This window comes from Hyla sarda, chromosome 3 (genome assembly GCF_029499605.1).
Source record: "Hyla sarda isolate aHylSar1 chromosome 3, aHylSar1.hap1, whole genome shotgun sequence".
NCBI lineage: Eukaryota > Metazoa > Chordata > Amphibia > Anura > Hylidae > Hyla > Hyla sarda.
Genome location: NC_079191.1, coordinates 14,003,828 through 14,031,387, shown reverse-complemented (window position 1 = coordinate 14,031,387; position 27,560 = coordinate 14,003,828). Strand labels below are relative to the sequence as shown.

At 43.2% G+C, this 27,560-nt stretch overlaps 1 protein-coding gene across 3 annotated transcripts in view; it reads left to right on the top strand.

Moving 5' to 3' along the window:
- EFR3B (EFR3 homolog B) overlaps nucleotides 1-27,560 on the top strand; it is a 235,255-nt gene that overhangs the window by 181,036 nt on the left and 26,659 nt on the right. For all 3 annotated transcript variants that reach the window (XM_056563781.1, XM_056563783.1, XM_056563782.1), the window contains 8 exons: nucleotides 923-1,058; nucleotides 4,265-4,426; nucleotides 7,347-7,461; nucleotides 7,651-7,702; nucleotides 7,912-8,084; nucleotides 17,524-17,599; nucleotides 19,919-20,080; nucleotides 24,638-24,769. In XM_056563781.1, coding sequence (XP_056419756.1) covers nucleotides 923-1,058; nucleotides 4,265-4,426; nucleotides 7,347-7,461; nucleotides 7,651-7,702; nucleotides 7,912-8,084; nucleotides 17,524-17,599; nucleotides 19,919-20,080; nucleotides 24,638-24,769 — 1,008 coding nt within the window. The remainder of the gene's footprint in view (nucleotides 1-922; nucleotides 1,059-4,264; nucleotides 4,427-7,346; nucleotides 7,462-7,650; nucleotides 7,703-7,911; nucleotides 8,085-17,523; nucleotides 17,600-19,918; nucleotides 20,081-24,637; nucleotides 24,770-27,560) is intronic.

The following is a 27,560-nucleotide window of genomic DNA, read 5'->3' as shown; positions in this document are numbered from 1 at the left end:
AAGAATATAACTACTACAATACAGCTCCTATATACAAGAATATAACCACTATAATACTGCTCCTATATACAAGAATATAACTACTATAATACTGCTCCTATATACAAGAATATAACCACTATAATACTGCTCCTATATACAAGAATATAACTACTATAATACTGCTCCTATATACAAGAATATAACTACTATAATACTGCTCCTATATACAAGAATATAACTACTATAATACTGCTCCTATATACAAGAATATAACTACTATAATACTGCTCCTATATACAAGAATATAACTACTATAATACTGCCCCCTATGTACAAGAATATAACTACTATAATACTGCTCCTATGTACAAGAATATAACTACTATAATACTGCACCTATAGACAAGAATATAACTACTATAATACTGCTCCTATATACAAGAATATAACTACTATAATACTGCTCCTATATACAAGAATATAACTACTATAATACTGCTCCTATATACAAGCATATAACTACTATAATACTGCTCCTATATACAAGAATATAACTACAATAATACTGCCTCTTATATACAAGAATATAACTACTATAATACTGCTACTATATACAAGAATATAACTACTATAATACTGCTCCTATATACAAGAATATAACTACTATAATACTGTTCCTATATACAAGAATATAACTACAATAATACTGCCTCTTATATACAAAATATAACTACTATAATACTGCTCCTATATACAAGAATATAACTACTATAATACTGCTCCTATATACAAGAATATAACTACTATAATACTGCTCCTATATACAAGAATATAACTACTATAATACTGCTCCTATATACAAGAATATAACTACTATAATACTGCTCCTATATACAATATTATAAAAATATATACAATTACTATCTGTAATATGTCACAGCCGCAGCATTCCCACCTGGTGATACAGCAGTTGTTAAGTCACCTTGATGCCAACAGTAAAAGTGCTGCCACTGTCCGGGCGGGCATTGTGGAGGTTCTGTCTGAAGCCGCTGCCATTGCAACCACTGGATCTGTGGGTAAGTGTTTAACTATGTCATGTTCACACTGAGCTGAAAATCTTTAACAACTTAACATAAGATGCCAAATAGGGTTGTGTTGTGCAGAGTAGTGTTCATGTGTTTGTCATGTGCAGGTATAGTTACATAGTTCATAAGGTAGAAAAAAGACCAGAGTCCATCAAGTTCAACCTATAACCCTAATAAGTCCCTACCGAGTTGATCCAGAGGAGGCAAAAAACCCTCATACTAGAGGTAAAAATTCCTTCCCGACTCCAAATATGGCGTCAGAATAAATCCCTGGATCAACGTTCTGTCCCTATAGATCTAGTACCCATAACCAGCGAAGTTATTATTCTCCAAAAATACATCCAGACCCTTTTTGATCTCTTTTACCGAGTTCCCCATGACCACCTCCTCCGGGAGAGAATTCCACAATCTCACTGCTCTTACAGTAAAGAACCCCCGTCTGTGCTGGTGTAGAAAACTTCTTTCCTCTAGACGTAGAGGATGCCCCCTTATTATAGATACAGTCCTGGGTATAAATAGATCATGGAGAGATCTCTGTACTGTCCCCTGATATATTTATACATAGTTATTAGGTCTCCCCTAAGCCTTCTTTTTTCTAAACTAAATAACCCTAATTCTGATAATCTTTCTGGGTACTGTAGTCCTCCCATTCCCCGTATTACCCTGGTTGCCCGTCTTTGAACCCTCTCCAGCTCCACTATATCTTTCTTGTACACTGGTGCCCAGTACTGTACACAGTATTCTATGTGTGGTCTGACCAGTACTGTACACAGTATTCTATGTGTGGTCTGACCAGTACTGTACACAGTATTCTATGTGTGGTCTGACCAGTATTGTACACAGTATTCTATGTGTGGTCTGACCAGTACTGTACACAGTATTCTATGTGTGGTCTGACCAGTACTGTACACAGTATTCTATGTGTGGTCTGACCAGTACTGTACACAGTATTCTATGTGTGGTCTGACCAGTACTGTACACAGTATTCTATGTGTGGTCTGACCAGTATTGTACACAGTATTCTATGTGTGGTCTGACCAGTACTGTACACAGTATTCTATGTGTGGTCTGACCAGTATTGTACACAGTATTCTATGTGTGGTCTGACCAGTACTGTACACAGTATTCTATGTGTGGTCTGACCAGTACTGTACACAGTATTCTATGTGTGGTCTGACCATTACTGTACACAGTATTCTATGTGTGGTCTGACCAGTACTGTACACAGTATTCTATGTGTGGTCTGACTAGTGATTTGTACAGCGGTAGAATTATTTCCTTGTCATGGGCATCTATGCCCCTATTGATGCTCCCCATGTTTTTATTAGCCTTGGCAGCAGATGCCCGACACTGGTCACTACAGCTAAATTTATTGTTAACTAGGACTCTTAAGTCCTTTCCACATCAGTCATCCCAAGTGTTCTCCCATTTAATACATAATCCCAGCCCGGATTTTTCTTCCCCATATGCATTACCTTAAATTTATCAGTGTTGAATCTCATGTGCCACTTCTCAGCCCAAACCTCCAACCTATCCAGATACATTTGTAACAGTGCACTGTCCTCTATTGTGTTATCTACTATACACAGTGCACTGTCCTCTATTGTGCTATCTACTATACACAGTGCACTGTCCTCTATTGTGTTATCTACTATACAGAGTGCACTGTCCTCTATTGTGTTATCTACTATACACAGTGCACAGTCCTCTATATTGTTTACCGCATTACAGAGTTTAGTATCATCTGCAAAAATTGCTACTTTACTATTCAACCCCTCTACAAGGTCATTAATAAATATATTAAACAGAACAGGACCCAAGACTGACCCCTGTGATCCTCACTAGTAACAGTCACCCAATCAGAATAAGTACCATTAATAACCACCCTCTGTTTTCTATCACTAAGTCAGTTACTTACCAACTTACACACATTCTCCCCCAGCCCTTCTCATTTTATGCACCAACCTTTTATGTCGAACTGTATCAAATGCTTTGGAAAAATCCAGATATACGACATCCAGCGATTCCCCCTGGTCCAGTCTGGAGCTCACCTCCTCATAAAAACTGATCAGGTGACAGGACCGATCCCTCATAAAACCATGCTGATACGGGGTCATACATTTATTTTTATCAAGATATTCCAAAATAGCATCTCTTAGAAAACCCTCAAACAATTTACATACAACTGAGGTTAAACTAACAGGTCTATAATTCCTGGGGTCACCTTTTGACCCCTTTTTAAGTATTGGCACCACATTTGCCAGGCGCCAGTCCTGAGGAACAGTCCCTGTTACTATAGAGTCCCTGAATATTAAAAATAAGGGTCTGTTCCGCGATCCCGGTCTTTGTGACAGGTCGCCCTGTCTTTCCCCCTAATATTGAGTCCCCCACTACCAGTACCTCTCTGGCCTGCCCTGCGCTCCTTCCTCCTTACTGGAGCAGACACCCCCATGGCGGTCAGAGGCAGAGACCTGCTGCAGTACCGCTAGCTCTGAAAGGGCATCCCCCTCATCTGCCAACCGGGCAAACTTGTTGGGGTGTGCCAGTTCAGGACTAGTCTCCCTTACACTTTTCCCTCTACCCCGTTTTCTAACTGTAACCTAGCTAACTGCCTGACTGTCCTGCACCTCCTCCACCTCTACCCCAGAGAGTACTTGCTCGGTGAGCAGGAGACTCCTCACCAAGTTGTCAATGCGTCTCAGTGTTGCCAGTTGCTCCTCTAGATCAAGGATCTGGGCTTCCAAATGAACAACTTGCACACATCTCACACAACAATATGCACCCTCAAACTGCTGTTCAAGGATTGCATACATTGTGCAAGATACACCGGACTGCGTTTTCCAACATGGAGGACATGTAATTATGGGGATTTCAGAGACTAACAGCCAAAAACAGACAGTAACTAATAGAATTAAATTCTCTGTAGACCTTGTGAGTTAAAGTCTCTACAGTGTAAGGAAAGTAACACTCACAGTGATCTCAAACTCCTGCTTTTAAACTCTCTGTTTTACAACTCTCTTTCAAATGCCTCTCTTCCAAAGCCAACTCAGACAGAGCACGCTCAGAACTGAGCCCCAAATTAAGATTTAAGCACATGTGACCAATCTACCCCTCCGCCCCTAGAGGCAGAGTAGAAAAATAAATAAATAAATAATATAAGAGGTGCTGAGTAGTGTCGGTGTGTTTGTTGTGTACAGGCCCCACGGTGCTGGAGGTATTTAACACCTTACTCAGGCAGCTCAGGCTCAGCATTGACTATGAACTGACCGGCTGCTACGACTCGGTGCTCAACATCGGGACCAAGATCATCAAGGAGCACGAGGAGAGAATGTTCCAGGAGGCCATCATTAAGACTATAGGTATTGTATATGGCTTTAATCTGAGAACATCATGTGACTGACCTCTAGTTTACCTGTACATCATGTGAGTGACCTCTAGTCTACCTGTACATCAGGTGACTGACCTCTAGTCTACCTGTTCATCATGTGAGTGACCTCTAGTCTCCCTGCACATCAGGTGACTGACCTGTAGTCTACCTGTACATCATGTGAGTGACCTCTAGTCTACCTGTACATCCTGTGAGTGACCTCTAGTCTACCTGTAAATCAGGTGACTGACCTCTAGTCTACCTGTACATCAGGTGACTGACCTCTAGTCTACCTGTACATCATGTGACTGACCTCTAGTCTACCTGTACATCATGTGAGTGACCTCTAGTCTACCTGTACATCCTGTGAGTGACCTCTAGTCTACCTGTACATCCTGTGAGTGACCTCTAGTCTACCTGTACATCATGTGACTGACCTCTAGTCTACCTGTACATCATGTGAGTGACCTCTAGTCTACCTGTACATCCTGTGAGTGACCTCTAGTCTACCTGTACATCCTGTGAGTGACCTCTAGTCTACCTGTACATCATGTGACTGACCTCTAGTCTACCTTTACATCAGGTATCTGACCCCTAGTCTACCTGTACATCCTGTGACTGACCTCTAGTCTATCTGTACATCCTGTGAGTGACCTCTAGTCTACCTGTACATCCTGTGAGTGACCTCTAGTCTACCTGTACATCATGTGAGTGACCTCTAGTCTACCTGTACATCCTGTGAGTGACCTCTAGTCTACCTGTACATCAGGTGACTGACCTCTAGTCTACCTGTACATCCTGTGAGTGACCTCTAGTCTACCTGTACATCCTGTGAGTGACCTCTAGTCTACCTGTACATCCTGTGAGTGACCTCTAGTCTACCTGTACATCATGGGACTGACCTCTAGTCTATCTGTACATCCTGTGAGTGACCTCTAGTCTACCTGTACATCCTGTGAGTGACCTCTAGTCTACCTGTACATCCTGTGAGTGACCTCTAGTCTACCTGTACATCATGTGAGTGACCTCTAGTCTACCTGTACATCCTGTGAGTGACCTCTAGTCTACCTGTACATCCTGTGAGTGACCTCTAGTCTACCTGTACATCATGTCAGTGACCTCTAGTCTACCTGTACATCCTGTGAGTGACCTCTAGTCTACCTGTACATCAGGTGACTGACCTCTAGTCTACCTGTACATCCTGTGAGTGACCTCTAGTCTACCTGTACATCCTGTGAGTGACCTCTAGTCTACCTGTACATCCTGTGAGTGACCTCTAGTCTACCTGTACATCATGGGACTGACCTCTAGTCTATCTGTACATCCTGTGAGTGACCTCTAGTCTACCTGTACATCCTGTGAGTGACCTCTAGTCTACCTGTACATCCTGTGAGTGACCTCTAGTCTACCTGTACATCATGTGAGTGACCTCTAGTCTACCTGTACATCCTGTGAGTGACCTCTAGTCTACCTGCACATCAGGTGACTGACCTCTAGTCTACCTGTACATCATGTGACTGACCATTAGTCTACCTGTACATCATGTGAGTGACCTCTAGTCTACCTGTACATCCTGTGACTGACCTCTAGTCTATCTGTACATCCTGTGAGTGACCTCTAGTCTACCTGTACATCCTGTGAGTGACCTCTAGTCTACCTGTACATCATGTGAGTGACCTCTAGTCTACCTGTACATCCTGTGAGTGACCTCTAGTCTACCTGTACATCAGGTGACTGACCTCTAGTCTACCTGTACATCCTGTGAGTGACCTCTAGTCTACCTGTACATCCTGTGAGTGACCTCTAGTCTACCTGTACATCCTGTGAGTGACCTCTAGTCTACCTGTACATCATGGGACTGACCTCTAGTCTATCTGTACATCCTGTGAGTGACCTCTAGTCTACCTGTACATCCTGTGAGTGACCTCTAGTCTACCTGTACATCCTGTGAGTGACCTCTAGTCTACCTGTACATCATGTGAGTGACCTCTAGTCTACCTGTACATCCTGTGAGTGACCTCTAGTCTACCTGTACATCCTGTGAGTGACCTCTAGTCTACCTGTACATCATGTCAGTGACCTCTAGTCTACCTGTACATCCTGTGAGTGACCTCTAGTCTACCTGTACATCAGGTGACTGACCTCTAGTCTACCTGTACATCCTGTGAGTGACCTCTAGTCTACCTGTACATCCTGTGAGTGACCTCTAGTCTACCTGTACATCCTGTGAGTGACCTCTAGTCTACCTGTACATCATGGGACTGACCTCTAGTCTATCTGTACATCCTGTGAGTGACCTCTAGTCTACCTGTACATCCTGTGAGTGACCTCTAGTCTACCTGTACATCCTGTGAGTGACCTCTAGTCTACCTGTACATCATGTGAGTGACCTCTAGTCTACCTGTACATCCTGTGAGTGACCTCTAGTCTACCTGCACATCAGGTGACTGACCTCTAGTCTACCTGTACATCATGTGACTGACCATTAGTCTACCTGTACATCATGTGAGTGACCTCTAGTCTACCTGTACATCCTGTGAGTGACCTCTAGTCTACCTGTACATCCTGTGAGTGACCTCTGGTCTACCTGTACATCATGGGACTGACCTCTAGTCTACCTTTACATCAGGTATCTGACCCCTAGTCTACCTGTACATCAGGTGACTGACCTCTAGTCTACCTGTACATTATGTACCTGTATTATGCCTCCCAGATCTACACCTATGGGGGATCTTCATTCCTATATTGGATTATATTACAGAAAACGATTAATTTGTGTTAAAAAAAATAAAAAAGAACTTCCAGCAGGGGGCAGCACATACACACGTATCCCAGTTGAGCGCTCTGACTAGTAAGTTTCCTGTTGGTTTTCTCCTAAGCTCAGTTATGGTTTACATGATGTTTTTTTGCAGGATCTTTTGCCAGCACATTGCCTGCATACCAGAGGTCAGAGGTCATGCTCTTTATCATGGGGAAAGTGCCACTTCCTTCTATGCATCACCCCATGATGGAGCCGGGAAGACCAGGGTAAGGGACAACATCTAACCGGTTTTCAAGGGGTATGTAAACTTTTGCATTGAAAGAAACAGTGGTGATTGCCGCATCACATGGTTACCGTCCTGCCCCCATCTATAGTGGTACATTCGGTACATACCTATGTTGTATTACAGCTATTTGCCGTAATCTAACCCATTTCTTCATATGTGTGTTCTTTAGGGAGAACAGGAACCGCCTGATCCAGATCATGTTGCTGAAGTCGCTACTGCAGGTACTGTGTTTTTTTTTCGGCGTATTAGATGGCGCTGTTATGCGTTCAATGCAGTGTTTTCCAACCTGAGTGCCTCCAGCTGTTGCAAAACTACAACTCCCAGCAAGCCCGGACAGTTGTAGTTTTGCAACAGCTGGAGGCACCCTTGTTGAGTTAAAGCACATGTATACAGTGGGCGGAGCTGTGACACTATCACTTGTGTCTAAAAGGTTTCCCTAGGATTCCAGTGTAGCAATATGCTGACCGCCTTACCCAGCTCCTTCCTGGACCCGCTGCTTTCCTCCGCCCTGATGGAAGACGCCGAGCTAAGATTGTTTGTCTTGGAGATTCTTGTTTCGTTGATTGATCGCCATGACAACAGACAGAAGTTTTTGTCTATCAGGTACCTCGGGGGCGGGGCTTAGGCCACTTCTTATTCATTTACTGTGCCTGGTAGGAGTAGTTATCAGAAAAGAGTTCAATCCTGACTGTTTGACCTCCCCTCAACCATGACACTTGTTATTTTACATAAAGGAGGAATCTCCTGCTGTTGCCATGGCAGCCAACGGCCTAATATAGGGGTCCAGGTCCTTCCACATGTATATGCTTATTAAATTGGTATTCCCATCTTAGCTTTCTATCCCCTAACCTTAGGAGAGGGACTAGATCTCCAAACTGTGGACTTGCAGGTCAGTCACATGATGTACAGGTAGACTAGAGGTCAGTGACATGATGTACCGGTAGACTAGTGGTCAGTCATAGGATGTATAGGTAGACTAGAGGTCAGTCACAGGATGTACAGGTAGACTAGAGGTCAGTCACAGGATGTACAGGTAGACTAGAGGTCAGTCACAGGATGTACAGGTAGACTAGAGGTCAGTCACATGATGTACAGGTAGACTAGAGGTCAGTCATAGGATGTACAGGTAGACTAGTGGTCAGTCACCTGATGTACAGGTAGACTAGAGGTCCGTCACAGGATGTACAGGTAGACTAGAGGTCAGTCATAGGATGTACAGGTAGACTAGAGGTCAGTCACATGATGTACAGGTAGACTACAGGTCAGTCATAGGATGTACAGGTAGACTAGTGGTCAGTCACCTGATGTACAGGTAGACTAGAGGTCCGTCACAGGATGTACAGGTAGACTAGAGGTCAGTCATAGGATGTACAGGTAGACTAGAGGTCAGTCACCTGATGTACAGGTAGACAAGAGGTCCGTCACAGGATGTACAGGTAGACTAGAGGTCAGTCACAGGATGTACAGGTAGACTAGAGGTCAGTCACAGGATGTACAGGTAGACTAGAGGTCAGTCATAGGATGTACAGGTAGACTAGAGGTCAGTCATAGGATGTACAGGTAGACTAGAGGTGAGTCACATGATGTACAGGTAGACTAGAGGTCAGTCACATGATGTACAGGTAGTCTAGAGGTCAGTCACCTGATGTACAGGTAGACTAGAGGTCAGTAACATGATGTACAGGAAGACTAGAGGTCAGTCACCTGATGTACAGGTAGACTAGAGGTCAGTAACATGATGTACAGGTAGACTATAGGTCAGTCATAGGATGTACAGGTAGACTAGAGGTCAGTCATAGGATGCACAGGTAGACTAGAGGTCAGTCACCTGATGTACAGGTAGACTAGAGGTCCGTCACAGGATGTACAGGTAGACTAGAGGTCAGTCACAGGATGTACAGGTAGACTAGAGGTCAGTCACATGATGTACAGGTAGACTAGAGGTCCGTCACAGGATGTACAGGTAGACTAGAGGTCAGTCACCTGATGTACAGGTAGACTAGAGGTCAGTAACATGATGTACAGGTAGACCAGAGGTCAGTCACCTGATGTACAGGTAGACTAGAGGTCAGTAACATGATGTACAGGTAGACCAGAGGTCAGTCACCTGATGTACAGGTAGACTAGAGGTCAGTAACATGATGTACAGGTAGACTAGAGGTCAGTCATAGGATGTACAGGTAGACTAGAGGTCAGTCACAGGATGTACAGGTAGACTAGAGGTCAGTCACATGATGTACAGGTAGTCTAGAGGTCAGTCATAGGATGTATAGGTAGACTAGAGGTCAGTCACATGATGTACAGGTAGACTAGAGGTCAGTCACATGATGTACAGGTAGACTAGAGGTCAGTCATAGGATGTACAGGTAGACTAGTGGTCAGTCACCTGATGTACAGGTAGACTAGTGGTCAGTCACCTGATGTACAGGTAGACTAGAGGTCCGTCACAGGATGTACAGGTAGACTAGAGGTCAGTCATAGGATGTACAGGAAGACTAGAGGTCAGTCACATGATGTAAAGGTAGACTACAGGTCAGTCATAGGATGTACAGGTAGACTAGTGGTCAGTCACCTGATGTACAGGTAGACTAGAGGTCCGTCACAGGATGTACAGGTAGACTAGAGGTCAGTCATAGGATGTACAGGTAGACTAGAGGCCAGTCACATGATGTACAGGTAGACTACAGGTCAGTCATAGGATGTACAGGTAGACTAGTGGTCAGTCACCTGATGTACAGGTAGACAAGAGGTCCGTCACAGGATGTACAGGTAGACTAGAGGTCAGTCATAGGATGTACAGGTAGACTAGAGGTCAGTCACATGATGTACAGGTAGACTACAGGTCAGTCATAGGATGTACAGGTAGACTAGTGGTCAGTCACCTGATGTACAGGTAGACAAGAGGTCCGTCACAGGATGTACAGGTAGACTAGAGGTCAGTCACAGGATGTACAGGTAGACTAGAGGTCAGTCACAGGATGTACAGGTAGACTAGAGGTCAGTCATAGGATGTACAGGTAGACTAGAGGTCAGTCATAGGATGTACAGGTAGACTAGAGGTCAGTCACATGATGTACAGGTAGACTAGAGGTCAGTCACATGATGTACAGGTAGTCTAGAGGTCAGTCACCTGATGTACAGGTAGACTAGAGGTCAGTAACATGATGTACAGGTAGACTAGAGGTCAGTCACCTGATGTACAGGTAGACTAGAGGTCAGTAACATGATGTACAGGTAGACTATAGGTCAGTCATAGGATGTACAGGTAGACTAGAGGTCAGTCATAGGATGCACAGGTAGACTAGAGGTCAGTCACCTGATGTACAGGTAGACTAGAGGTCCGTCACAGGATGTACAGGTAGACTAGAGGTCAGTCACAGGATGTACAGGTAGACTAGAGGTCAGTCACATGATGTACAGGTAGACTAGAGGTCCGTCACAGGATGTACAGGTAGACTAGAGGTCAGTCACCTGATGTACAGGTAGACTAGAGGTCAGTAACATGATGTACAGGTAGACCAGAGGTCAGTCACCTGATGTACAGGTAGACTAGAGGTCAGTAACATGATGTACAGGTAGACCAGAGGTCAGTCACCTGATGTACAGGTAGACTAGAGGTCAGTAACATGATGTACAGGTAGACTAGAGGTCAGTCATAGGATGTACAGGTAGACTAGAGGTCAGTCACAGGATGTACAGGTAGACTAGAGGTCAGTCACATGATGTACAGGTAGTCTAGAGGTCAGTCATAGGATGTATAGGTAGACTAGAGGTCAGTCACATGATGTACAGGTAGACTAGAGGTCAGTCACATGATGTACAGGTAGACTAGAGGTCAGTCATAGGATGTACAGGTAGACTAGTGGTCAGTCACCTGATGTACAGGTAGACTAGTGGTCAGTCACCTGATGTACAGGTAGACTAGAGGTCCGTCACAGGATGTACAGGTAGACTAGAGGTCAGTCATAGGATGTACAGGAAGACTAGAGGTCAGTCACATGATGTAAAGGTAGACTACAGGTCAGTCATAGGATGTACAGGTAGACTAGTGGTCAGTCACCTGATGTACAGGTAGACTAGAGGTCCGTCACAGGATGTACAGGTAGACTAGAGGTCAGTCATAGGATGTACAGGTAGACTAGAGGCCAGTCACATGATGTACAGGTAGACTACAGGTCAGTCATAGGATGTACAGGTAGACTAGTGGTCAGTCACCTGATGTACAGGTAGACAAGAGGTCCGTCACAGGATGTACAGGTAGACTAGAGGTCAGTCATAGGATGTACAGGTAGACTAGAGGTCAGTCACATGATGTACAGGTAGACTACAGGTCAGTCATAGGATGTACAGGTAGACTAGTGGTCAGTCACCTGATGTACAGGTAGACAAGAGGTCCGTCACAGGATGTACAGGTAGACTAGAGGTCAGTCACAGGATGTACAGGTAGACTAGAGGTCAGTCACAGGATGTACAGGTAGACTAGAGGTCAGTCATAGGATGTACAGGTAGACTAGAGGTCAGTCATAGGATGTACAGGTAGACTAGAGGTCAGTCACATGATGTACAGGTAGACTAGAGGTCAGTCACATGATGTACAGGTAGTCTAGAGGTCAGTCACCTGATGTACAGGTAGACTAGAGGTCAGTAACATGATGTACAGGTAGACTAGAGGTCAGTCACCTGATGTACAGGTAGACTAGAGGTCAGTAACATGATGTACAGGTAGACTATAGGTCAGTCATAGGATGTACAGGTAGACTAGAGGTCAGTCATAGGATGCACAGGTAGACTAGAGGTCAGTCACCTGATGTACAGGTAGACTAGAGGTCCGTCACAGGATGTACAGGTAGACTAGAGGTCAGTCACAGGATGTACAGGTAGACAAGAGGTCAGTCACATGATGTACAGGTAGACTAGAGGTCCGTCACAGGATGTACAGGTAGACTAGAGGTCAGTCACCTGATGTACAGGTAGACTAGAGGTCAGTCACCTGATGTACAGGTAGACTAGAGGTCAGTAACATGATGTACAGGTAGACTAGAGGTCAGTCATAGGATGTACAGGTAGATTAGAGGTCAGTCATAGGATGCACAGATAGACTAGAGGTCAGTCATAGGATGTACAGGTAGACTAGAGGTCAGTCACAGGATGTACAGGTAGACTAGAGGTCAGTCACATGATGTACAGGTAGTCTAGAGGTCAGTCATAGGATGTATAGGTAGACTAGAGGTCAGTCACCTGATGTACAGGTAGACTAGAGGTCAGTCATAGGATGCACAGGTAGACTAGAGGTCAGTCACCTGATGTACAGGTAGACTAGAGGTCCGTCACAGGATGTACAGGTAGACTAGAGGTCAGTCACAGAATGTACAGGTAGACTAGAGGTCAGTCACATGAAGTACAGGTAGACTAGAGGTCCGTCACAGGATGTACAGGTAGACTAGAGGTCAGTCACCTGATGTACAGGTAGACTAGAGGTCAGTCACCTGATGTACAGGTAGACTAGAGGTCAGTAACATGATGTACAGGTAGACTAGAGGTCAGTCATAGGATGTACAGGTAGACTAGAGGTCAGTCATAGGATGCACAGGTAGACTAGAGGTCAGTCATAGGATGTACAGGTAGACTAGAGGTCAGTCACAGGATGTACAGGTAGACTAGAGGTCAGTCACATGATGTACAGGTAGTCTAGAGGTCAGTCATAGGATGTATAGGTAGACTAGAGGTCAGTCATAGGATGTACAGGTAGACTAGAGGTCAGTCACATGATGTACAGGTAGACTAGAGGTCAGTCATAGGATGTACAGGTAGACTAGAGGTCAGTCATAGGATGCACAGGTAGACTAGAGGTCAGTCATAGGATGTACAGGTAGACCAGAGGTCAGTCACAGGATGTACAGGTAGACTAGAGGTCAGTCACATGATGTACAGGTAGTCTAGAGGTCAGTCATAGGATGTATAGGTAGACTAGAGGTCAGTCACATGATGTACAGGTAGACTAGAGGTCAGTCACATGATGTACAGGTAGACTAGAGGTCAGTCATAGGATGTACAGGTAGTCTAGAGGTCAGTCACCTGATGTACAGGTAGACTAGAGGTCAGTAACATGATGTACAGGTAGACTAGAGGTCAGTCACCTGATGTACAGGTAGACTAGAGGTCAGTAACATGATGTACAGGTAGACTATAGGTCAGTCATAGGATGTACAGGTAGACTAGAGGTCAGTCATAGGATGCACAGGTAGACTAGAGGTCAGTCACCTGATGTACAGGTAGACTAGAGGTCCGTCACAGGATGTACAGGTAGACAAGAGGTCAGTCACAGGATGTACAGGTAGACTAGAGGTCAGTCACATGTTGTACAGGTAGACTAGAGGTCCGTCACAGGATGTACAGGTAGACTAGAGGTCCGTCACCTGATGTACAGGTAGACTAGAGGTCAGTAACATGATGTACAGGTAGACTAGAGGTCAGTCATAGGATGTACAGGTAGACTAGAGGTCAGTCATAGGATGCACAGGTAGACTAGAGGTCAGTCATACTATGTACAGGTAGACTAGAGGTCAGTCACAGGATGTACAGGTAGACTAGAGGTCAGTCACAGGATGTACAGGTAGTCTAGAGTTCAGTCATAGGATGTATAGGTAGACTAGAGGTCAGTCACATGATGTACAGGTAGACTAGAGGTCAGTCACATGATGTACAGGTAGACTAGAGGTCAGTCATAGGATGTACAGGTAGACTAGGGGTCAGTCATAGGATGTACAGGTAGACTAGGGGTCAGTCATAGGATGTATAGGTAGACTAGAGGTCAGTCACATGATGTACAGGTAGACTAGAGGTCAGTCACATGATGTACAGGTAGACTAGAGGTCAGTCACATGATGTACAGGTAGACTAGAGGTCAGTCACAAGATGTACAGGTAGACTAGAGGTCACTCATAGGATGTACAGGTAGACTAGAGGTCAGTCACATGATGTACAGGTAGACTACAGGTCAGTCATAGGATGTACAGGTAGATTAGTGGTCAGTCACCTGATGTACAGGTAGACTAGAGGTCCGTCACAGGATGTACAGGTAGACTAGAGGTCAGTCATAGGATGTACAGGTAGACTAGAGGTCAGTCACCTGATGTACAGGTAGACAAGAGGTCCGTCACAGGATGTACAGGTAGACTAGAGGTCAGTCACAGGATGTACAGGTAGACTAGAGGTCAGTCACAGGATGTACAGGTAGACTAGAGGTCAGTCATAGGATGTACAGGTAGACTAGAGGTCAGTCATAGGATGTACAGGTAGACTAGAGGTCAGTCATAGGATGTACAGGTAGACTAGAGGTCAGTCACAGGATGTACAGGTAGACTAGAGGTCAGTCACATGATGTACAGGTAGTCTAGAGGTCAGTCATAGGATGTATAGGTAGACTAGAGGTCAGTCACATGATGTACAGGTAGACTAGAGGTCAGTCACATGATGTACAGGTAGACTAGAGGTCAGTCATAGGATGTACAGGTAGACTATAGGTCAGTCAGAGGATGCACAGGTAGACTAGAGGTCAGTCATAGGATGTACAGGTAGACTAGAGGTCAGTCATAGGATGTACAGGTAGATTAGAGGTCAGTCACAGGATGTACAGGTAGACTAGAGGTCAGTCATAGGATGCACAGGTAGACTAGAGGTCAGTCACATGATGTACAGGGAGACTAGAGGTCAGTCACCTGATGTACAGGTAGACTAGAGGTCAGTAACATGATGTACAGGTAGACTAGAGGTCAGTCATAGGATGTACAGGTAGACTAGAGGTCAGTCATAGGATGCACAGGTAGACTAGAGGTCAGTCATAGGATGTACAGGTAGACTAGAGGTCAGTCACATGATGTACAGGTAGTCTAGAGGTCAGTCATAGGATGTATAGGTAGACTAGAGGTCAGTCACATGATGTACAGGTAGACTAGAGGTCAGTCACATGATGTACAGGTAGACTAGAGGTCAGTCATAGGATGTACAGGTAGACTAGTGGTCAGTCACCTGATGTACAGGTAGACTAGAGGTCCGTCACAGGATGTACAGGTAGACTAGAGGTCAGTCATAGGATGTACAGGTAGACTAGAGGTCAGTCACATGATGTACAGGTAGACTACAGGTCAGTCATAGGATGTACAGGTAGACTAGTGGTCAGTCACCTGATGTACAGGTAGACTAGAGGTCAGTCATAGGATGTACAGGTACACTAGAGGTCAGTCACCTGATGTACAGGTAGACTAGAGGTCCGTCACAGGATGTACAGGTAGACTAGAGGTCAGTCACAGGATGTACAGGTAGACTAGAGGTCAGTCACAGGATGTACAGGTAGACTAGAGGTCAGTCATAGGATGTACAGGTAGACTAGAGGTCAGTCATAGGATGTACAGGTAGACTAGAGGTCAGTCACATGATGTACAGGTAGACTAGAGGTCAGTCACATGATGTACAGGTAGTCTAGAGGTCAGTCAACTGATGTACAGGTAGACTAGAGGTCAGTAACATGATGTACAGGTAGACTAGAGGTCAGTCACCTGATGTACAGGTAGACTAGAGGTCAGTAACATGATGTACAGGTAGACTATAGGTCAGTCATAGGATGTACAGGTAGACTAGAGGTCAGTCATAGGATGCACAGGTAGACTAGAGGTCAGTCACCTGATGTACAGGTAGACTAGAGGTCCATCACAGGATGTACAGGTAGACTAGAGGTCAGTCACAGGATGTACAGGTAGACTAGAGGTCAGTCACATGATGTACAGGTAGACTAGAGGTCAGTCATAGGATGTACAGGTAGACTAGGGGTCAGTCATAGGATGTACAGGTAGACTAGGGGTCAGTCATAGGATGTATAGGTAGACTAGAGGTCAGTGACATGATGAACATGTAGACTAGAGGTCAGTCACATGATGTACAGGTAGACTAGAGGTCAGTCACATGATGTACAGGTAGACTAGAGGTCAGTCACAGGATGTTCAGGTAGACTAGAGGTCAGTCACATGATGTACAGGTAGACTACAGGTCAGTCACATGATGTACAGGTAGACTACAGGTCAGTCACATGATGTACAGGTAGACTACAGGTCAGTCACATGATGTACAGGTAGACTAGGGGTCAGTCACATGATGTACAGGTAGACTAGTGGTCAGTCACTTGATGTACAGGTAGACTAGGGGTCAGTCACATGATGTACAGGTAGACTAGAGGTCAGTCACATGATGTACAGGTAGACTACAGGTCAGTCACCTGATGTACAGGTAGACTAGAGGTCAGTCACATGATGTACAGGTAGACTAGAGGTCAGTCACATGATGTACAGGTAGACTAGAGGTCAGTCACAATTATGTCCCTGTTCTCAGGATTATCAATATGTTAGCTAAAATGGGACCATCCCTTTAAGCTGTGCTGAAGAGGCTGCATATTATTATAGCCCTGACTTACGGCATAGTACACTGCAATACAGAAACATTGCAGTGTATTATGCAGCTCAAGGGTTGCCCCCTAGTGGAAGTGAAATAAATAATAATAATAATAATTGAAAAAAAATGTAATAAATAAATAAATGAAATAGATAACAGTAAAATAATGAATTAATACATTACATTTAAAGACTAAAACAAACACGACACATCATGGGTATCACGACAACCATGACAACCCAAAAAGATGGGATTCACTCACCAATTTCACAATTCTAATAAAGATTAAAAAATAAACGAAAGAAAACTGCTAAAGGATGATGCAGTATGCAGGACCCCCCCCCCCCCCCCTCTGTATAACACCCATATGTTCTCTTGGGGTATATATGTAGGGTAATTGCGTCATGGTGTTAAGGAAGTAGGGAGCGAGCTCAGGAGATAAGTGCAGCTGACACTCGCCATCAGCATCCAGGATCTGTGATAACTCTATTTCCAGTCAGTCATTAATTAGGACCGCCCACTGGACTCCTAAGCCCAGAAAGAGCGATGTATATGTGATACTTTCCACTTTACTGATCTTTTCTTGTTCGTTTCCTTCTAGTACTGTGCCGGACATCGCCGTATTGAAGCTCAAGGTGGACAAGTGTTCCAGACAAGATACGCTCTTCATGAAGAAGGTGGGCTGGGGTTGTCCAATGTTAAAAAATATATATATATATATGGCTGGTAACAGCGCCACACCTGTCCACAGGTTGTGTGTGGTATTGCAGCTCTGCTATATTCAAATCTTTCCTAGTCCATGGATCAGTGTTTGCCAGCCAGGATGGCTTCAGCTGTTGCAAAACTACAATTCCCAGCAAGCCCGGACAGCCTTTGGCTGTCCGGGCATGCTGGGAGTTGTAGTTTGGTAACAGGGTGTTATGAGGGCAGATGGCATTAAAGGGGTACTCCGCTGCTCAGCGCTTGGAACAAGCTGTTCCGAAAGCTGGAGCCGGCGTCTGGAGCTTGTGATGTCATAGCCCCACCCCCTCATGATGTCACGCCCCACCCCCTCAATGCAAGTCTATAGGAGGGGGCGTGACGGCCGAACTGGGCAACCACAGTAGTTTTGCAACAGCTGAAGGCACCCTGGTTGTCAAACACTGCTTTAAAGTATTACATTGCAAAATAACAACTCCCAGGCTGTCAGGGCATGCTGGGAGTTGTAGTTTTGCAACAGCTGGAGGCACCCTGGTTTGGAAACACTGTTATAAAATATCACATTATGCTGCTTTACAGTATCACATTGCAAAACTACAACTCCCAGCATGCTCGGAAAGCTTTTGGCTGTCCAGGGATGCTGGGAATTGTTTTTTGCAACAGCTGGAGGCACCTTGGTTGGCAAACACTGCTATAAAGTATTACATTATGCTGCTTTACAATATCACACTGCAAAAATACAACTCCCAGGTTGTCCGGACATGCTGGGAGTTGTAGTTTTGCAACAGCTGGAGGCACCCTGGTTTTGAAATACTGCTATAAAGTATCACATTATGCTGCTATACAGTATCACATTGCAAAACTATAACTCCCAGCATGCCCAGACAGCCTTTTTCTGTCCAGGCATGCTGGGAGTTGTAGTTTTGCAACAGCTGGAGGCACCCTGGTTGGCAAACACTGCTTTAAAGTATTACATTGCAAAACTAAAACTCCCAGAAAGCCCAGCAAGTATCACATTATGCTGCTTCACAGTATCACATTGCTAAACTACAACTCCCAGCATGCCCGGACAGCCACAGGTTGTCCGGGCATGCTGGGAGTTTTAGTTTCGCAACAGCTGGAGGCCACATGTTTGGGAATCACTGCTTTAATGGATATCATTATGCTGCTTTAAAGTATCACATCCCAAAACTACACCCTAAGGCATGATGGGAGTTGTAGTTTTGTTGGGAAACACTGCCATTGACAGATGCGGCTTTATAAAAAATTAGACAGGACACATAAGCTGAAGGGTAATGTAGACACCTGTGAACCCACACGCACCTTTTTGAGGCTCATTGTTCTTAAAGGGGTACTCCACTGGAAAACATGTTTTTTTTAAATCAACTGGTGCCAGAAAGTTAAACAGATTTGTAATTTACTTCGATTAAGAAATCTTGATCCTTCCAGTACTTATCAGCTGCTGTATGTCCCACAGGAAGTTCTTTTCTTTTTGAATTTCCTTTCTGTCTGACCACAGTGCTCTCTGCTGACACCTCTGTCCGTGTCAGGAACTGTCCAGAGCAGGATAGATTTGCTATGGGGATTTGCTCCTACTCTGGACAGTTCCTAAAGTGGACAGAGGTGTCAGCAGAGAGCACTGTGGTCAGACAGAAAGGAAATGCAAAAATAAAAGAACTTCCTGTGGATCATACAGCAGCTGATAAGTACTGGAAGGATTAAAGGGGTACTCCGGTGGAAAACTTTTTATTTTTTTAATCAACTGGTGCCAGAAAGTTAAACAGATTTGTAAATTACTTCTATTAAAAAAATCTTAATTCTTCCAGTACTTATTAGCTGCTGAATACTACAGAGGAAATTATGTTCTTTTTGGAACACAGTGCTCTCTGCTGACATCATGACCACAGTGCTCTCTGCTGACATCTCTGTCCATTATAGGAACTGTCCAGAGCAACATATGTTTTCTATGGGGATTTTCTCCTACTCTGGACAGTCCTTAAAATGGACAGAGATGTCAGCAGAGAGCACTGTGCTCGTGATGTCAGCAGAGAGCACTGTGTTCCAAAAAGAAAATAATTTCCTCTGTAGTATTCAGCAGCTAATAATATAATAATGTATTAGCTTTCTCTTCCTGCTCTGTGAACTGCAGTGTAAAGCATGGTGGAGATGCCCTGTGATGAGATCTCTATTACAAGGAGTAAACGCATATTTGCTTTCCCTTATGTCTAGTACAGTACATATCTCTGTAGGATGTCACCCGCTTGTCTCTGACTTTCCCATAATGCTTTGCTCCCCAGCACTGTCAGCAGCTGTATCGGCACATCTACCTGAGCTGTAATGACCCCGGCAATGTCCAGGCCCACTATGAGGCTCTGTACGCCCTCCTGCTGATGATCAGCATCGAACTGGCCAATGAGGAGGTGGTTGTGGATCTCATCCGTCTGGTCTTAGCCGTGCAGGTAAAAATAGATTGTATGACCAATTCAACCACTGAAATTGGGGCCCCCACTGGTCCAGAGAATGAAGGGGCCACAGTGCTGCGTCCCTTTTTAACTTTTTTCTTTTTACCTGCCGCTGGCCGGTATTAAATGGGGTATCCAGGAAAAAACTTTTTTTTAATATATATATATATATATATATATATATATATATATATATATATATATCAAATGGCTCCAGAAAGTTAAACAGATTTGTAAATTACTTCTATTAAAAAAACTTAATCCTTTTAGTACTTATGAGCTGCGGAAGTTGAGTTGTACTTTTCTGTCTAAGTGCTCTCTGATGACACGTGTCTCGGGAACCGCCCAGTTTAGAAACAGATCCCCATAGCAAACCTCTTCTACTCTGTGCAGTTCCCGAGACAAGCAGAGATGTCAGCAGAGAGCGCTGTTGCCAGACAGAAAACAACAACTCAACTTCAGCAGCTGATAATTATTAGAAGGATTAAGATTTTTTAATAGAAGTAATTTACAAATCTGTTTAACTTTCTGGAGCCAGTTGATATAAGAAAACAAGTTTTCTCCTGGAATACCCCTTTAAAGGGTTATTCCAGGAAAAAACTTTTTTTTTTTTTTTTAAGATCAACTGGCTCCAGAAAGTTAAACAGATTTGTAAATGACTTCTATTAAAAAAAATCTTAATCCTTCCAATAGTTATCAGCTGCTGAAGTTGAGTTGTTCTTTTCTGTCTGACAACAGTGCTCTCTGCTGACACCTCTGTCTGTCTCGGGAACTGCACAGAGTAGAAGAGGTTTGCTATGGGGATTTGCTTCTACTCTGGACAGCTCCCGAGACACGTGTCATCAGAGAGAACTTAGACAGAAAAGAACAACTCAACTTCAGCAGCTGATAAATACTGGAAGGATTAAGATTTTTTTAATAGAAGTAATTTACAAATCTGTTTAACTTTCTGGAGCCAGTTCATTCATATATATATATATATATATATATATATATATATATATATATGAATATGTACTGTAGTTTCCATGAATCTTGAGTGATGGAAGGACCACCAGGGGGCGCATTGGTGACCACATCGGTCACTAAAGGGGTACTCCGGTGGAAAACACTTTTTGTTTCATATCAACTGGTGCCAGAAAGTTATACAGATTTTAAATTACTTCTATTTAAAAATCTTAACCCTTCCAGTACTTATCAGCCGCTGTATGTTCCACAGGAAGTTGTGTATTTCTTTCCAGTCTGACCACAGTGCTCTCTGCTGACACCTCTGTCCATGTCAGGAACTGTCCACAGCAGGAGAGGTTTGTTATGGGAAATTTCTCCTACTCTGGACAGTTCCTGACACGGACCGAGGTGTCAGCAGAGAGCACTGTGGTCAGACTGGAAAGAACTACACAACTTCCTGTGGAACATACAGTACTGGAAGGATTAAGATTTTTAAATAGAAGTAATTTACAAATCTAAATAACTTTTTGGCACCAGTTGATTTGAAAAAAAAAATAAAAAAAAATTTGTTTTCCACCAGAGTACCCCTTTAATTAACAGCTTACATGTATGGATGGATATTAGATATCTAAGCTCTATAGCAGTGTTTCCCAACCAGGGTGCCTCCAGCTGTTGCAAAACTACAACTCCCAGCATGCCCGGACAGCCAACGGCTGTCCGGGCATGCTGGGAGTTGTAGTTTTGCAACAGCTGGAGGCACCCTGGTGTGGAAACACTGCTCTATAGTGAATTTTTTTTTTTAATGTTTAGTCCCGGGAGACTTAAAGTGCCAGTGACATGACGGTAGAAGTTACATTCACCCTTAGAGATAGCGAGAGAAAGGAAGGAAGGCGCCTCATGTGCGGGATCAGTAGATCTTGCAGGTGGGGGTAGGGGAAGGTAATTCCCAAGCCGCTTACCAAAGTTGGTTGTGCGCCCACACACAACAAGGTTAGGAGCAGAAGAGATATGAAAGCAGGTCCACTGCAGCCCTCCTGGATAGGTGTAGAATCAAAGGCGAATGACCAGGGAGTCAGGAGTTTGTCTGGCGCAGAGAGGAACCATCAGACAGCCAAGTAAAATCAATGGATTTATTAGATGCAACGCGTTTCGCTGCGCATGCGCAGCTTCATCAGGCATGACAAGGGGAGGCTGGTATCAGGTATATATACCTCCAGGAATTAACCATTAGAGTGCTTTTTAAAAAGAATTGTTACATAGAATTACATATCCATATGACAATGTATGAAAAAAATATATAAATAAATATAAACAGAAATCACAAAAATAGTGATAAGACAGCAATATGAAAGCACAATGCAATCCTATAAACATATGTATATAAATATATATAATATAATTATAATGATCGCATGTGATGTGAATGTAACACCACAAGCGACTCAAGAAATCGCACCGCTAAATCGCCGGTGCGGCATTCAACAACACAAGTTGGATATTATTTCAAAAAATATATATGATATAAAGAGTCATGTCAATTGATTCAAGAGATAGAAAAATTATTATTGTATATCGCTACCTTATTAAAAAATAAAATAGTAAAAAATAATAAAAAATAAATGACAGTGCGATAAACCAAACCGCAACTGATCAAAAAGGAAATGTATGAACACTACTTAGAGAATAAAATGAACTCAATTAACTAATGCGGTATTGAATACAGCAACCGGCGAAAACGCAGGGTGTGAATATTCGTACAAGAATCCAGATTAACAAACAATAAATAAATTAAAAATACAAAGATGTTTATATGTAAAAAAGAAAGGAAAATAAACAAAACTTAGATAATAAAACATAAGGAATAAATAAATACACCGTGGGGCGCTCCAGGGTGAACAGTACAGAGGGAACAAAGAAAAAAATCAAGGTATAATATTTTCGAAATTAATCCATATGGAAAGATGGGAAATTTTTAAATCCCAAATTATCAAATTATTTAACTGTATCGATACATTCATTAAAACCTTGAGGGTGCAAAGTATGTAGTTTGTGAATCCAAAAGGATTCGCGATTATTCAGTCTTTGTATTCTATTTGGTAAATGAATGGGGAAGGTTTCTAAAATAATTAATTTTAAAGTTTCAGTGTTTTTTTGATGATAAAGAGTGAAGTGACGGGAAAGACTATGCAACAAAAAACCATGTTTTATGTTCCATCTGTGTTTGTTCATCCTGGAGCGCACCGTTTGTGTGGTACGGCCAACGTATTGGCGATCGCAACCACAGGTTAATAAATAGATAGCAAAAGTGGTGTCACAATTTAGTGAATCGTTAATTTTAAATGTTTGTTGTGTAAAAAAGGAAGAAAAAGTATCAGTTTGGATAATCCATTCACAACAGAGGCAGCGACTTTTTTTTACAAGGAAAACAATATGGTTTAATAGAACAGGAATTCTGTGGTGTACGATATTCGGAAAATCTGCTGGGGGCTAATAAATTGCTGAGATTTTTGGAACGTCTGTAAGTGACATTAGGGACTGGGGGAATTAATTGGTTTAGAATTTTATCATTTTGAATAATGGGCCAATTTTTAGTTAATATTTTTCTAATATTAGATGCCTCAATATTGAAATTCGTAACAAAATTGTATCTAAAGGGGTTAAGAAGCTGATTAGAGCTGGATTTTTTAGAAATAGATGTAACCAAATCAGATTGTTTTTTATCTTTCACCTTCATATATGCCTTAGTAAGAAGCGATTTAGGATAGCCCTTTTGTATAAAGCATTGTTTTAAAACCTCAGCTTGAGAGATAAAATCTGAATCAGAGGTGCAATTTCTACGAATTCGTAAATATTGGCCGAATGGCACCCCTCTTAGCCAGCTTGGATAATGTGCACTGTCGAACTGTAAAAAACTGTTAATATCGACAGATTTGAAAAAAGTCTTCGTGGAAATAGTGCCATCGACTGTTTTATGGATGTCAAGGTCTAAAAATTGGATGGAATTTTCTGCATAATGCATGGTAAATTTTATACCCCATGTGTTAGTGTTCAACTCTTGTACAAAGAGGTCAGCTTCATGTTTGGTACCTACCCAGATCAAAAAAAGGTCGTCTATATAACGACGAAAGAAAAAAACGGACTTAAAATACAGGGACTGTGCCATGACAAGGGACTCGAATCGCCCCATGAACAAATTAGCGTAACTAGGGGCGAATCGAGTCCCCATGGCACAGCCCCTATTCTGCCGATAAATAGTATGATTGAATTCAAAAACATTATTGAGAAGAATAAATCTAATAGACTCCAGTAGAAATTCTGACTGACTGGGGTTAAGTGAAGGGTCCTCTTGTAAAAAATGTTTAATTGCAGGAACACCTAAATCAGTGGAGATGTTAGAATAAAGGGAGCACACATCCAGGGTAAGAGATAGCCTTAGAGATAGCGGTCATACATGACTGGCAGTGACTGACGGGGCGTGCTACGTTCTTTTGCATTGGTGTCCAAGGGTCTTTTTTTATTTATTTATTTATTTATTTATTTATTTTTTACTCTGGATTTGTATTTAGATTTTTGTATTGACATTTTTTGTGATTCTTTTATTCCCAGGACCTGGCTCTGAATAATGAGGACAATCTTCCGGCATATAACCGCTGTGCGCTGCATGCCCTGTGTGCCGCCTACCTGAACCTGATCAGCCAGCTCACCACTGTCCCAGCGTTCTGCCAGCACATTCACGAGGTTAGTCACTGACCGATGCAGTGAACTGGTGTATACTATGTGCACCTGTACAGCAGTATACGGCGGCCACACCGCTCCCTGGTCTGTACTGGCACGGGCTGCAGAACCAGAGTCCAATGGAGCATGTCCGGTTTCTCTCCAGAATATTTGATTGTCTGGTTCCTGTCGGGTCCCATTGATGCTGGATTAAAGGGGTACTCCGGTGGAAAACTTTTTTTTTTTTTTTTTTTTTAAATCAACTGGTGCCAGAAAGTTAAACAGATTTATAAATTACTTCTATTAAAAAAATCTTAATCCTTCCAGCACTTATTAGCTGCTGAATACTACAGAGGAAAATGCTTTTCTTTTTGGAACACAGTGCTCTCTGCTGATATCACGAGCACAGTGCTCTCTGCTGACCTCTGCTGTCTATTTTAGGAACTGTCCAGAGCAGCATATGTTTGCTATGGGGATTTTCTCCTACTCTGGACAAGTTCTTAAAATGGACAGAGATGTCAGCAGAGAGCACTGTGCTCATGATGTCAGCAGAGAGCTCTGCGTTCCAAAAAGAAAAGGATTTCTGCTAAAAAGTGCTGGAAGGAAAAAGATTTTTTAATAGAAGTAATTTACAAATCTGTTTAACTTTCTGGCACCAGTTGATTTAAACAAAAAAATGTTTTTTGAACCGGAGTACCCCTTTAAAGCTTTAAAGAAGCACTCCGGGAATTTTTTATTTTTTTATTAGAGAATAAGGAAGAGATGTCTTGTGCTTACCTTCTTTAGCCATTGTGGCAGGCAATAGTTTGATCCATAGTGGATGTAATTCCATCACTGAAATGATTTTTTAATGCTGTCTACATTTCCTATGATTCCTCTGGTTTTGCCCAGAGAGAGGGGGAGGAGGAGTCTTATCACTGCACCTGGTCTGCACCTGGTCAAGACTGGTGCTGGAGGTCAGACTTGGGGGGGTTGGGGGGGGGTCAGTTCACATTATGTGCAGTCTTGATGTATTTTCCAGTTCAAAATGTTTTTAGAGACATATTAGTGATTTGAAGTCTAGGCTGTGGTCACATGTTGAATTTTTATTGAATTTTTAATGATATTTCTTACACCTTGGCTGTTTTTTTTGCAATTTTTGCAGCAATTTGAAAAAATCATAACATCATGCAAGGTGTGAACACAACCTCAGGGGAGGTGTAGTACTACTATATATCCTAATCCCAAATATATTGCAGCAGTATACAGATAGGGGGAATTTATCGTGGTAGAAGCTTTTTCTTTTCTATATGTAGTGCAAATTTTTGCGCAGTGAGTTATTTTGTGTCTTTTTTGTGCGTCTTTTTTGATAGAGCAAAAAGCATGTAGTCTATTTTTTTGTGCATTGCGGAATGCATTTTGCAGTGGATACTAATTTATCATGTGCATTTTTTTTTGGTTTAGACACTTTTTTTAATGCAAAAATACACCATCAAAAAGGACACGTAGGAAAGTGTTCTACCCAGACAGTCGGGGGATGCAGGAGCCGTCCCTCAATACTGCTAAACTACAACTACTCCCATCATGGGACAGAGTCTGTCCCATGATGGGAGTAGTTGTAGTACTGCAGCTCTGATGGACTATTTTGGGACAGTTAGGACTAATTCTCCCATCATGGACAGACTCTGCCCATGATGGGAGTTATAGTCCATGGGCTGAGGGGAAGATCGCAGCAGATCATTCTGCAGAGACCCGCTGTGATCCGCATTTATTAACTGTACAATCCGGCGGCACATGCAGCTCCACAGCGCTCCCTGCTGGCACCTGTATACGCCGTCACATTTCATAATCCCCATCGCAGGGAGACGGAAGCTCTGATTGGGTATAGCTTTTCACCAATTAGAGCTCCTATCTACCGGCGCCGGGGATTATGAAATGTGACAGTGGAGCCGCATTTGCCGCCGGATTGTTAACTTAATACAGTATATGCGTATTGCAGCGGGTCTCAGCAGAATGACCTGCTGCGATCTGCCCCTCAACCCCTGGACTATAACTCCCATCATGTACAGAGTCTGTCCTTAATGGGAGTAGTAGTCCTAAAAGAGTCCCGCAGCCGGGGGATGTGCAAGTGCCGTTCCTCAGCGCTGCGGTACTACAACTAGTCCCATCATGGGACAGACTCTGTTCCATGATGGGAGTAGTAGCCCAAGGGCAGAGGGACAGATAGAAAGGGGGTCTCACACCTGAGACCCCCTGTGACCTTTACTGCTCCGCCCCTAGTGATGACATCATTCTGGGCGGAGCTACACCGTCCAGGCCTGACTCTGTTCTCATTATGCGTTTTGCATATTGGGAACAGAGCCTTTCTGGCAGTGTGTTCCCAAACAGGGAGACTCCAGCTGTTGCTGAACTACAGCCCCCCCCATGATGGGAGTTTAGTTTAAAAACAACTGGAAGCTCCCTGTTTAGGAACATGCTGCATTATGTGCAAAAAATTTACTAACCCATTTTTCGTGTTTTTCTTTTCTTCTCATTTCAGATAAGTGAATGTGAAGGACTACGTCAGATTCGGTGGACTGCGACGATGACCAGCGTTTTTTTTTATTTCATTAAAAGGGTTAATGAGGGCTGTGGGGGAGTGTTTTAAAAAAAAAATATATATATATTTTTTTAATGTGTTGTGTTTTTTATAATTGAATTTTCAGGCTTAGTAGTGGAAGCCATCTTATAGATGGAATCCATTACTAAGCCGGGGCTTAGTGTTACCCCCCCAACCAGCTAGTGCTAACCCCCAATTATTACCCTGGTACCCACCGCCACAGGGGTGCTGGGAAGA